The sequence below is a fragment of the Tursiops truncatus genome, chromosome 15 (genome assembly GCF_011762595.2).
Source record: "Tursiops truncatus isolate mTurTru1 chromosome 15, mTurTru1.mat.Y, whole genome shotgun sequence".
In the NCBI taxonomy this organism is placed as follows: Eukaryota; Metazoa; Chordata; class Mammalia; order Artiodactyla; family Delphinidae; genus Tursiops; species Tursiops truncatus.
The window spans coordinates 22,299,980-22,312,947 of record NC_047048.1 but is presented as its reverse complement, the minus strand read 5'-3'; the positions used below and the strand labels follow the sequence as shown (position 1 = coordinate 22,312,947).

The window sequence follows — 12,968 nt, the reverse complement described above, 5'->3', positions numbered from 1 at the left end:
TCAAAGCACAAATCACCTTATTTTATTCTCCAACTTAGAATCTTTCAATGACTTCCATGGGCCTAAGTAAAACACAATGGCTCACAGTCTTCTCTATGAGAAGACCTCTCTGAGAGTCAACCAGCATCTGGATATCACTCCACCTACTTCCTGTGTGGCCTTAGGCAAGTAACCTAACCTCTCTGAGCCATGTCTATAAGCAATGTGGTTATTGTAAGGATTTAGCTTTGCGTGGCGAGGGAGTAATGCATGTTCCAGGAACCAGACCACAGTGTCTAGAGTAACACCGTTCAATAGAATTTTCTGTGATGATGGAAATGCTCTGTAAATCTGGAAATGCTATTGAATACAGTAGCCACAATCCACCCGGTAATAGCTAGCTTGATTGAAGAACTAAAATTTTAATTTAATTTTAATGTAAACAGTCACATGTGAGTAGTGGCTGCCATATTGGACAGCTCAGATCTAGATCCCAGAGGGAAAGAGGAGGAAGGTTTGTAATAGAGGTTAGACTGTGGAAGGCTTCGTGGGCCTCATCAGGGACTTATCTTTATCCTAAAAATTATAGGAATCAGTTAAAGGGCTTTCAGTTGGAAGGAGGAAAGCGACCATCAGATTTTAATTTCGGAAAGATTTTTCTTTAGAGGACAAGATAAAATGTGGTAGACCAGTTGGATGTACGTTGTATTAGGCTATGGAATATGAATGGTCACTTGATCTAGGATGGTAGCAGTAGAAAGAAATGGATAGATTCACAGGATATTTTGGATTTAGAAATCAATGGGATTGGGCTGATGGATTGGTTTTGAGGGAGGTGTTAGAATGATGCCTAGGTGTTGTGGCTTTGCTTACAGAGGAGCTGGGAGAGATGGTGACACCATTCATTAATAGAGAAAAAACACTAGAAGAGGATCTGGAGGGGAGATTATGACTTAGGCATGGCCATGTTGAGACATCTAGTGATGGATATAAAGGTCTGGAGATCAGAGAAGTCTGGCTGGAGACGTCATGGGTGATGGGGAAAGGGAGATGGACCAGAGGAAAACTCGAGGCAGAAGATTGAGCCTTAATTAATGTCATTTACTGGTTAAGGAAAGGAGGAACTCCCAATGGAAAATGGCTAGAAAGGCCAGAGAGACAACAGGAGACTCTGACTTCCCAGAAACTGACTAGTCCAATGCCCCTTAGTTCACAAGTGCAGAACCAGAATTTATACCCAAAACCCATACATACACACATAGTTCATTATTTTGAACTAGAGCCCCCTCACTAGCAATAAGACCAAAGTCCTACCTTTCTGAACACCAGAACACTGTCAAGGGTGACGTGGAAACGCCCAATGGCATTTCTAATCAAAATCACTCCAAACGTTAGTTCTGGGAAGTCTTTGATCACATCATAGAACAACTCTGCTACTTCTTCCTCTAAATCCTGTTTGGGGAGAGATGTCTGATGAGGCTTTGGTCGGAAGCAAAATGCCTGGATTTTTTAAGGACAGGGTGAAAATAGTGACTAATTCATCTCTTCACCTTTCCAAGTTCTGTGGTTTTGCTGGGCCACCTAAATCCACTTTCATGGATGTTTCATACCCAGAATACTTCTATGGCTATGACTAAGCCCAAAATAGGCAAATCCACAGAGATGAATGGAGAGAATCGATAAACTTGACCTTTCCCAAGTATTAGAGTGAAGGCTGTTCTAACACAGGTGTTAAGACTTTTTAACATTTATTCCTTAATTGCTTTCAGAAGAGGCTATTGATTTGACCACATGTGGTACCAAATATGAACTTGATATCACAATACGGTTGTAGTTTCAGCCTTCTTCTTTAGCTTGAAAGAAAATTGGGGCCAAAAACGATGTCAAAATGTAGGATGGGAGAGAAAAAGGTACAAACTCTCCCCTTGTATAAATATAATCCCAAAGTTCTGACTTCTACTCAGAGAAGGGGAGGAGTCATCAAAGTTATAGGAAATGAGTTAAGATGTATAAGAAACTCATTCTCCAAAAGCAAGAGCAATTTGCAAATCATTTATCATTCAGTGATATTCTAAATGAACCCCAAAAAAGATCAGTTTTACTATCAAAACCACTTCAATATATGTCAATCTCCTCTCCTCTCTTCCCATTACTGTCCACCTTTGTAGTTAGCTTCTCTTACCATTTCAGCTTCCGTTTCTTCTTTATTTTTTATCCTGCAGTTCCCCCAGAAAACCAGTTCATTGAAAAAGGAAGAATGGGCATGGAATTAACCTAAATGAGAGACCTCTCCTCACCCTACCCACCCTCTCCTCACCCTACCCACCCTCTCAGACACAGGACTCCCCATCAGTTGAGAAGCCACCTCCCACCTCTTGAATGCAGTACCTGGAAGAAGCCGATGATGACCAAGGGCCTGGAATTCACAAACTCTGCTATCTCACTGGTGTCAGAGAACAAAAATGCTTTCTGGCTAATTTGTCTTCTCAACCAAACAACCAAGGCAGTAGATTCAACCACTCCTGGAGAGAGACATACAATTAAATGGATCCCACAGAAGTTTCCTCTTGAACTGGAGCAAGTCCTGTCTTCCCCAAGTTAAATGAGTAGAAACCTCTTGTCTTGGATTCCCACCCCTTGAAGTCCAAGGTCAGTTTCTCCTCTCCTCCCCACCTGAGCCCCAAAACGTGAACATTAACAACAGCAGCTAAACTTGACTGAGCACCTACCAAGGACCGGGCACCGGGCTGAGCATTTTGCATGTCTTACATCCCCACAATAACCCTATGGGATACATATTCTCCCAATCTTGCAGATGAGGAAATTGAGGTTCAACTTTGCCATTGGCCACTCCGCTAGTGAAGCTGGGAATCAAACCCGGGAGGAAGCATGCCCAGCTGTGTTTTCTTATTCACCCTTCAAAGTGACAGGAGGATGGATTTATTTTTTTAAAACATATAGTTTTAAAATGTAATTAAAAAGGCCAGCTAGCTCTGCACCCTTGGGAGAATTCCATTATCTCCCTGTGTCTCCAGTTCCTTAGCTGAGACCTAGATGTCCATGAGGTCATACACCCTGACTTCCATTTCTCAGCTATCATATGGGAAGTGCCAAGCACACAAAAGGCATCTAAAATCGGGACACATGTACCATATCTGGGAAGACATAATGGTGTGCCAGAATGTACTCAAGGCTACAAATGGACTTGTGTTTGCTAGGATCATCAGTTTCATATGGTGGCAGGTAATGTAAAATATTATTTTCTGTCAAGGCCTGCTATAGAATATAATGGATCATTTAAAATGAGTTTATGAGCTAAAGCAATGTTTGTTGTGAGTAGCTTTGGACAACATATTGGGTTGGCCAAAAAAGCCAATACAAAGGCCTTTATTCTTCACTCCTTCACTCGTTCATTCATTTGATAAATATGCATTGGGTGCCTATTACGTTACTGAATGCTGTGCTTGGTCCTGGGGATAAAATGGTGAGCAGAAACGAGACTATGCAGCTCTCATTCTGTTGAGGAGGACAACTATCCAATAACTGCACAAACAAGGGTAAAATCACACCCAAAGTAAGTATTCAAAAGCAAAGTTGTATGAACCTATATAAAAGATACACGACCTAGACTGTGAAGTCAAGGAGAGCTTCCTGGAGGAAATCACTTATGAGCTGAAAACTGAAGGATACATAGGAGTTAACAGGAAGCAACTGGAAAAGGAAAGGCGGAGAAAACAGCCTGTGCAAAGGCCCTTGCTGGGGCCCAGACAAATTGCTGCCTGGGGCTTGAGGAATGCACACTGAGTTGCTAAATCGACTGGAAAGGACACTATTTTCAGTATGTTTGCTTACTTTTCCTAAGAACATTAGGCCTTTTAAAAATTTATAATGCAGTATGTTTACATGCATAAAGGTATACAAATTATAATGTATAGTTTGATGAATTTTCATAAAATGAACACACATGTATAAATATCACCCAGATAAAGAAATTGAACGTTATCAGCCCCTCGGAAATCTCCATGGTGCCCCCTCCCAGCCACTACCCAACCCTCACCTAGAGGAAACCATTATCCTAACTTCTAACCTGCTCTTGAACTTTCTATTGAGTCATACAGTACGTGTTTAGGATCGGGCTTCACTATACGTGTGAGATTCCTCCATGTTGCACCTGTAGATTCGTTCCCCCTGCTGTGTAGCATTCCATTGTGTGAATATTCCACAACTTATTTATCCATTCCCTGTTAATGGGCATTTGGTTTGTTTATAGTTCGGGGCTATTAAGAATTAATTCTTGTGCATGTCTCTAGGGGCACATTGTATGCACTTCTGTTGGGTACATGCCCAGGAGAAGAATTTCTAGTCATGGGGACGCTGTGTCCAGCTTTAGTAGATACAGACTAGACCATTTAAAAAGCCACAGTGAATCAGGCCTCTAAAAGTTGGTAAGAGGATGATGTGGTGGTCTCAAGGGACAGAGGGGGCGGGGGAGGCTTCATGCCACCCTCAGACCATGGCTCTCCACCCACTGCAGTCACTCCCTCCTCCTGGACACCAGCCCCAAGGCTGAGTTTCTATTTTCACAGTCGTCCAAGCCATCTTTTAGGAAGAAAGAGACACATATCATGAAAACAAACTTTCTCTTAAAGGCTTTGCCTGAAAAAGTTATGTCTTAAATGACCTGAAAGGAATTGGTTTAGAAATTCTGAAAATACCAAAAAAAGGTGAATAAAACCCTTCCAAATGGGTTTGAATTACAGGTCCTCAGAACCACTGCTCTGATTTCCCTTTGTGCTACTCTCTCCCTCTGTCCGCACTCCAGCCATATCCTTTTCATCCAGCACACTGGGCTTGGTATCCACCAGTCCCTCTGCCCGGGCTGTCCTTTCCTCTCAGCTCTCAAGGGCATCTCACCCTGCTTATTTAATTCTCAGTTTGGTCTTTTCTTACTCTCCCCTCAATCATTCTCTATTTTATGACCTGTTGTATTTTCTTCACTGAGTCTGTTTCTGAAGCTATGATTTTTTTCCTAACTTTCTCAGTAGCTCCTGAGGGGGAACAGAATATGCCACCTCAAATTCTACTACTTTGGCATATTATTTTGAATTAAAGTTACTTGAGAAATAGCCTGTGCAAGAAGGATGTCTGACCCTCCATTGTCCCTTCGAAAGCAGGAAATAAATCTCCCATGTAGAGGTACCCTCCCTATACCAGGACGGTAGACTACATCCTTATCACCAGACATAGGGATTTAAGGTCAAGAAGGTTGTATAAAAAAACCTTGTTACTTCCTCACTAATTTGCTACCCCAAGCCCAAACACCTTTGCCTTGTCAATTCTTCACAACTTTATTGTTTCTTTGTCTAAAAGTTGCCTGTTTTGGTCACTTTTTTGAGCCTCGTATCTTTGGGACTCCTGTACGTTATCAAATTAAATTTGTTTTTCTTCTTTTACTCTTTCTTATGTCAATTTAATTATTAGACCAGCCAAAGAACCTAGAAGGGAAGAAAGGAAACATTTTCCTCCCCTACATCCTGTAGTGTCTGGCTCACAGTAGGTGCTCAGGAAATAGTTATGGGATGAATGGATGAGGGGAATGAATCATTAGATAACTCGGTTTGAGGGGACTTGATCTTGGACCCTCTTCTCTGGGATGGATGAGCTCCATTTGCCCTTCTGGACCCCATAGGACCGAGATAGCTCTGAACTTGGCAAACAGCTTGTTTCTGAGTTCCTGCCAATCGGGCACTGTCCCCACTAGGCAGGTCCCTCTCCTGGTGCTCGGCTCTGAGCCTGAGGACACAGCGACAACCGAGGTATGAATGCCGTGTCAATGATTGACTGGGGCCAGAGCTCCGCTGCATATTTCCAGGCACAAGCTGTGAATGCAGCATTAATTGAAGGCCTGGAGGCAGCCTGAGTCCCCCTCCCTCCAGGGAGATGGCCAAGGTCAAGTCTCCCACCATCAGTCCTTGGAGACCAGAGGAGAACCTGGACTTGAAACAACAACGACTAAACCCCACCTGCCCCTGAGGGAAGTTTTCATAAAAGTCACAGTGCAAGAGGCCAGTGAAGTACTGCCGCTCCCTTAGCTCAGGAAGTCCTGTCAAGTGGCAGAACTGGCATTAGTCATTCTTTTTAGGAAGTGAGAAATAGAGGCTGCTTCAAGCTCTCACAGCTAGCGCTCGTCCTAAACTCTGGGCTCTGGCTCCGTCCCGGCATCCCACTGCCTCTTTCCATGGCTGGGGGTAATACTGAGGAAGAAGGGGATGGTCAAGCCCAGTACAAATATGGGCTGGCTCCTTAATTGTGGGGCCCTTGCAATTCCACCCCATTCAAACTCAACATATGCATTAAAAACCTAAGTGTTCCAGGCACTAGACTAGGGTCAGGAAACTAATAGTTTGAGGATAATAATAACCACATCTGCCGTTTACTTAGAGGACAGTACAGTGTACAGCAGGGATCAGTCAACTGTAGCCCGTGGACCAAACCTGATCTGCCAACTGATTTTATAAATAAAGTTTTATAGGGACACAGCCTCGCCCATTTGTTTGTGTATGGCTCCTTTCTCACGGCATCAGCAGAGTTAAATAGTTTCAACAGAGATTGGTTTGTCAGGCCTAAAATATTTACTTTCTGGTCCTTTAGAGAAAATATTTGTGGATCCCACTGCTACTTAGCTGGGGAGCCTTGAGAGTTATTCCACTCTCTGCACCTCAGTTTCCCCATCTGTAAAAGCACCTCCTGTACTGTGTTATGACATCTGAGAAGGGACTAGAACAGTGCCTGGAACACAGTAAATGCTTCAGACATGTGCAGACTTATTCTTTCTTCCTAGGAACCCTTGGAGGTAGATGCCTTTACCATCCCTACTTTACAGATGAGAAAATCAGAATTCAACAGGAGGAAGTGATTGTTCCTCAGGTATGTAGTGAGGATTTGAAGCTGAGGTGTCCACCAGCTCTGGCAGCCTTTTAGGAGACCCCAGGAAATGAGGTGAGATTGGCCTCTGCCCTGTGCTGTCAGTTGAGTAGACAGTGAGGAAGAGATACAATTCTGTGAGATGAGATCTTTGAGGGGGAAGCACAGGCGCCGTGGGACCACAGAAACGGTGCAGGCACCCCGACCCAGGCAGTCAGGGGAGACTTCCTGGAGGAGGTGATAGTGAAGCTTCCTGAATGGCAGAGGAGGTTCCAGGCCTGGCTCCCAGCACAAAGGGAGCTCAGACAGTCTGGAAGTCGCTATGCTGTCACCTTCTTACCTCTAAGTGGAGTTGGACCTCACCTGTCCTTCAGGAGGCGAAGGCATCCCAGAGCCTGAGCCACTCCATGAGGAGATATGGACTTTGACAAAGTAACTTGGGGCTTCTGGTTTCTTCACAGCCCTCCCCCAAACCAACACATCACAAAGGGCTCCTCGCTTAGGGTCAGTGGGTGGCCATTGAGGGTTGTCACTCAGTGCATAGGAAGCAGCAGTTTTTGTCCCTTCTCTCACCCCTGCCCTCTCTCCCCATCTCTTTCTCTTCCCCTTGCACACACCAGCCTCATAGAAACCAGCTGGGAGCCTCAAGGCTCCAAGTCTTTTATGCAACCTGCCCTGAGGCTGGCTCTTCAGCGAGTCTGGCCTGTGTGTCTCACACCCCCTTTGTGTCCATTCTGAGAACTGCAAGGCATCCTGCAGCCCCTGCACACGGTGGCCCTCTCCCCCCGTCCCTTTGGCTCTTGTAACAACTCTCCAACAGGCTTATTGCAAACCTGCTAAACGCCAGGCCCTGAAAAATACAAACTCAGTGTTCTGAGATTCAATCATGCAACATACACGATGGGAACATTCTACTAACATAGTAAGGGCTGTGCTGGGCACTTCTGTGTTCATTAGTTTTATTCCCTCCATCCATCTATCCATCCACTGTGCATACGTTCATGCAACCATATATTTGACACTCTTTAAACTTAGGACCTGCTATGTGTCACACGGAAGCACAAAACTCTTCAAATTTCCACAACATCAGGATATGACACACGGTAGGTTCTAAATAAAAGAATGTAGAACAAGTAGATGAGTGAGTTAACTGAACGGAGGGCGATAGAGGCGGGAGGGTTTGGTAGTCACCCTGTCTCAAGCCCGTCTTGTTCTAGCAACTCCCAGTCTCCGTTTCGAGCAACCAGTGCTTCCTCGGCCTGGGACCCTGTCAAAATCATTCTAAAGTGGAAGAGTGCAGTGGGAGTGGGGAGATAGGTGAGTGGGGACCTCACTCTCTGGTCTCTATAGTTTATAAGCCATGTGCATCCCTATCCCACCTCATGGTGCCTCCAGAGCCCACCAGCTGAGATGCAAGCTGTGGTGGAGGCAGCTACACGTGCACCGAAATCTTTTACTTCCTTTAGACATAGAGCAGGGCCGTATTTCCCAGCCTTTCTGTTGGGTGGAGCGATATTCGCCATCTCCAGGCCTGGGCCACGGACACCACTGGTGGCGCCCCTTTGCCTCTCGGCACCAATAGCTGGCCAGATACAGAGGGAAGGGCAGGAAGCTCGGGGGTCCTAGGGGAGGACAACGTCACAGGCTGGAAGGGAGCTGGGTCCTTGAAAGACTGTGGGGAACAGAGTCCCCTCATCTCCACCCTCTGGCTGCTAACTGGGCTCCGTGCAAGCAAGAAATAAACTTGTAATTCTGCTAAGCCACTGAAATGCAGATGTTTGTGTTTCCATAGTTAGCGTTACCTTGATTGACACAGAAGTACCATTACCTTTGCAGCTGATGGGCTCCGATCTATTGCCCTCAAAAAACAGCTTCAACTCTGGGGCCTTCTTGACATCAAACTCCTTCTGAAGTTCCTTCTCAACCGTGATGTCCACTTTGCCAAAGCCAATCCCGTTCTTGCCTTTGCCCATGATCTCCACGGCTTTGCCCAGCTCCTCAGCTAAGTCCCTGGATTGCTCTGAGGATGGGTTGTCTGAAAGAGGCAGTATGAAGACAGAACTCACTAGAGCTTTTCCTGCATCCCTGTCTCCCAAGGAGGAGGTTTTGTCTGGCCTGCTTAGCTCCGGGGCTTTTCTGGTGCCCCACTGCTAATGGGTAGATTCAGAAATGTGACAAGATGTGAGACACACGGTTCAGGAAATTGGTCAGTTTGGGAGACACACATCAGGTTTCTTTGGGTTGGGTAACACTGGAAACAATACAACCTTGGGCAACTTAATCTATTGAAGCTCCAATTTCCTCATAGATAAAGTGGGGAAATAGTGGCTACCTTGTGAAGTTGTCAAAAGATTTATTTTACAATCAGTTGTATTGTGCTTATTACTTTCTAAGAGTTTTACATGGATTAAGCCATTTAATCCTCCTAGTACCATATGGGATAGGTACTGCTATTATTATCTCAGTGTTATAGATGAGGAAACTGTTGCACAATTGAAATGACACCTACTTGCCCAAGGCCCCATGGCAGCAGGAGGTATAGCAGGATGGGACCCACCCGCTCTGGCTCCGGAGTGCTTGCTCTCTAACCTCCACTGGACATGTCCAACCCTTAGCACAATGCCTAGAACTTGGTCAGTACATAATGCATTCTTACTAGCACCATTATTATTGTAAAATTTCTATCAGAAATTATAGTGAGGGGGAGAGAAAGAGAGAGAGAGGGAGGGAATGAGGGAGGGAGGGAGGGAGAAGAGGGGAGAGAGAGAAGGGGGAGAGGGAGAGAGAGGGAGGGAGGGAGAGGGAGGGAGGGAAGGAGGAAGGGGGGGAGAGAGAGAGAGAGAGAGAGAGAGCCATCTAGTGGAAATTCCTGGACCTAACAGGCCAGTTTGGGCCCCTCCAGTTGCCCTGTATCTGCATGTAATACAGCAGGGGACTCTCTGGTGGAAAGAAGGCCAGATGTGGGAAGGGTAAGGATGGAGGAAGGCTATGATGATCTCCTACGCACTCAGCCCATCCCCTTGGTCTGGGGTGTTGAAGAGACCTGACACTATCATATTGCTGGGCAGCGGGGTGGCATTTGGAGTGAGGAGCCCTTTTCTGGAAAGAGCCTCAGGGGCCTGACATGTGATCCCAGCAGCAGGAGAGGTCTTCCTGGCCTAAATGGGGGCGGTGGGGTAGGGGCTAAAAGGCAGGCAGTTTTGCCTCCCTTCCTCCTGAGAGGATTGTGAAACTGCAGGCCCCTCGCTGGTCCCTCACCGACTGGTGTCTGCAGCAGGTGGGCCGAGCCAGGGCAGGGGGTCATTAATTCCCTTTCAAGCCAGAACAGTTTATCTTTTTCAAACTCCCTTGTCCATCTGGAGCATTTGGAAAAAGTGCAAATCACTTCCAATGCTATGGGCAAGTTCCAAGTCCAACAGAGAGGGCTTTTGTAAAGCAAAACCCAGAAGGCTAGGCCTGGGACAGCTGGCATACGCCCTATTGCCAGTCAGCACACCTGCTCCAGTGATGGATCCCGAAAGTGAAAGATCGTTTTCATTAAACTCCCAATCAAGGGACAGGAAGTGGGAATTTTTGCCTCTCTTGTAGATCGATGCCTTTCCACTGCCTGCTTTGTCACCATCATCGCCTTCGATACCCCCATCAATCACCACCAGCAGGTGCTGGCCTGTTGCCAGCCACTCCGGCCTGCAGGCTTCTCCTCTGCCTCCCTCGTGGACTCGGCAGTGCCTGGCTCAGGGCTGCTAATTGACAGAGCATCCAAGTCAGAGTTTCTAAGGGTACGAGCTTGGGGCAAGGGAAACACTTGTCTAAACAGTGGAGTTTTTGAGGTTCCACACACAGCCCAGTGGTCTTCAGTGTCCAAAATGGAAGTGAGAGATAGAGGTTGTGACAGCTGGGATCTGAGAGCTGGATGGATGGGACCTAACAGTAATGGGATTCATTCACTCATTCATCTGACAAATCTTTTTTAGAACCTTCCATGTGCCAGGAAATGTTTTAGGTATCGGGGACTTAACAACAAACAGATTGATAAAAATGACTGCTCTCATTGGAGAAGGCAGAAAATAAACAAAATAAAGAAGCAGACTATATTCTATGTTAGATGCTAAGTGCTATGGAGAAAAAAGAAGCAGAGGTGGAAGTTGGGAGTGTCAGGGGAATGGAGTTTAAGTAGAGAGGCGAAAGGAGGCCTCACTGAGAAGGAACGTTTAATAAAGACTGAAGAAGCTAAGGGAGCAAGCTGTGTGCTTGCTTACAGGAGGGACAGAGTTCCAGACAAAGGAGCCATACGTGCAAAGGCCCTGAGGTGGGAGCACGTGCAACATGTTTGAGGGATGACGAGAAATCCATTGGGTCTGGAACAGAGTGAGCTGGGGTGAGGTCAGGTGACACAGGCCGTGTAGAATAAACTTTGGCCTTTCCTCCAAGGGTTGTGGAAATTACTGGAGGGTTTGGAGCTGAGTTAGATGTGATGACTTACTGGATTGTTCTGAACGTTATATGGAGATTAGACCAAAGAGAAAAAAGGAGACTAGCTGGAGCCACTGGAATAATCCAGGTGAGAGATAATGGCTTGAACCAGGCGAGCGGTGAGAAATGGTCAGAGCCTAGAGGGATCTTGGAAGAGTTGACAGGATTTACTGATGGATTGGAGGTGGAGTGTAAATGAAAGAAATCAAGGACGACTCTGACCTTTTGACCTGAGCAACCAGAAGGATGATGATGGTGATGATGATGGTAGTAATGATAACAAGATAACAATGTTTATTGAACACTTACTATGCCAAGTGCTTTGCTAAGTGTTACACGCATTATCTTGGTGAATCCTCAGAACAACCCTATGAGTCATCTGCTGTTACAGGTGAGGAATGTTAGACAAGGAAACGGAAGCCCAGAGGTTTCACAGCTAGTAAGCATTAGGCTGAGGGCAGCTCCATGGCTGACTGACTCCGAGATCCACGCTCTAACTGACCTCATAGGTAAGCTGGTCTGAAAAATGTTCCTTTTTTCCTGGAGGGGTGGGTTTCCCATCTCCCCTGCTCTGAGTGGTTCTCATCAAAGCAGATAGACTCTGGAGAGCCAAATCCACTCTTTACAATTTACAGTCCTATCTACTAGTTTCTGTCTTTTTAAAATTTGCCTTTAGGGCGTTGGAGCCTTGAATCCTGAGTGTGTAAAGGTGAAATGGATGCATACACCCCTCAGGTCTTGGTGCCTGTATCATGAGGCATGGAGACACAACTCAGCTGTACATTCATTGGAACCTGGGCAAAGCAGTGCCCAGTGGACAGTGGACAGGCAGGGAGCCTTTCGCTGGGAGGCTGAGAGCTCCTATAGGTATAGCCCTCCTCAGGTTCTAACTCCACCTAAGGTTCATCTTCTGGCATATAGTGGGTACTCAATTAACATGAATTCCTTAGGTTGTCTCATAAAACAGAGACAGTTATGGTGGCTTACAGCACCGGTGGTCCAGGCAAGGTGTTTTTTAAACACCTCTGCACTTCAGTTTCCTCATCTATAGAATGGGGGTGGTCATAGCTCCCATACCTTAGAATGAGCCTACATAGTAAGACAAGGTAAGCAAAGCTCGGGCACAGAAGTGCCCAATAAACTTTAACTATTATGATGACATGGGGGAAATCCTTGGTCTTGCTCTGACCAGATGCTCTCTGGGGAGGGAGAGTCCTATGGAGATATCAGGATCTTCAGCAGATCTTCTGGTTCTGGGGGAAGGAAGACAATGGTGACCAGCACCAAGTCATCCAACACAAGGCTGAGGCCTATTGTGTGGCTCTCCCGTGGGTTTTGGGGTAAACAAATGGGACCCAGGGTCGCATTAGAGTTGTCAGTGGCTCTCTGACTGTCTGCTTGGTGTGCAAATGTGTTAATGGCTAACGGACCTAGATCAATGTTTGCCTGGGTCTTTAGTAGATGACCCCAGTCTCCCTTTTCTGAGCAGCCAATGTGGGTCACGGTAGGGACTGATGGATGGGAGAGCTGTGAGTGTAGGGACTGGAGATTAGCTCCCAGCACAGGGAGCTGGAGTCTGCATTTCTTTAGAC

The 12,968-nt window shown here is 46.2% G+C and overlaps 1 protein-coding gene across 1 annotated transcript in view; it reads right to left on the bottom strand.

Annotated features, from left to right (window-relative positions):
* Positions 1 to 12,968, bottom strand: part of PDILT (protein disulfide isomerase like, testis expressed) — a 36,887-nt gene that overhangs the window by 13,337 nt on the left and 10,582 nt on the right. The window contains exons 2-4 of the mRNA XM_033841033.1: positions 8,732 to 8,938; positions 2,368 to 2,501; positions 1,294 to 1,431 (exon numbers count right to left, since the gene is read on the bottom strand). Of these exons, the coding sequence (XP_033696924.1) occupies positions 1,294 to 1,431; positions 2,368 to 2,501; positions 8,732 to 8,938 (479 nt within the window). The remainder of the gene's footprint in view (positions 1 to 1,293; positions 1,432 to 2,367; positions 2,502 to 8,731; positions 8,939 to 12,968) is intronic.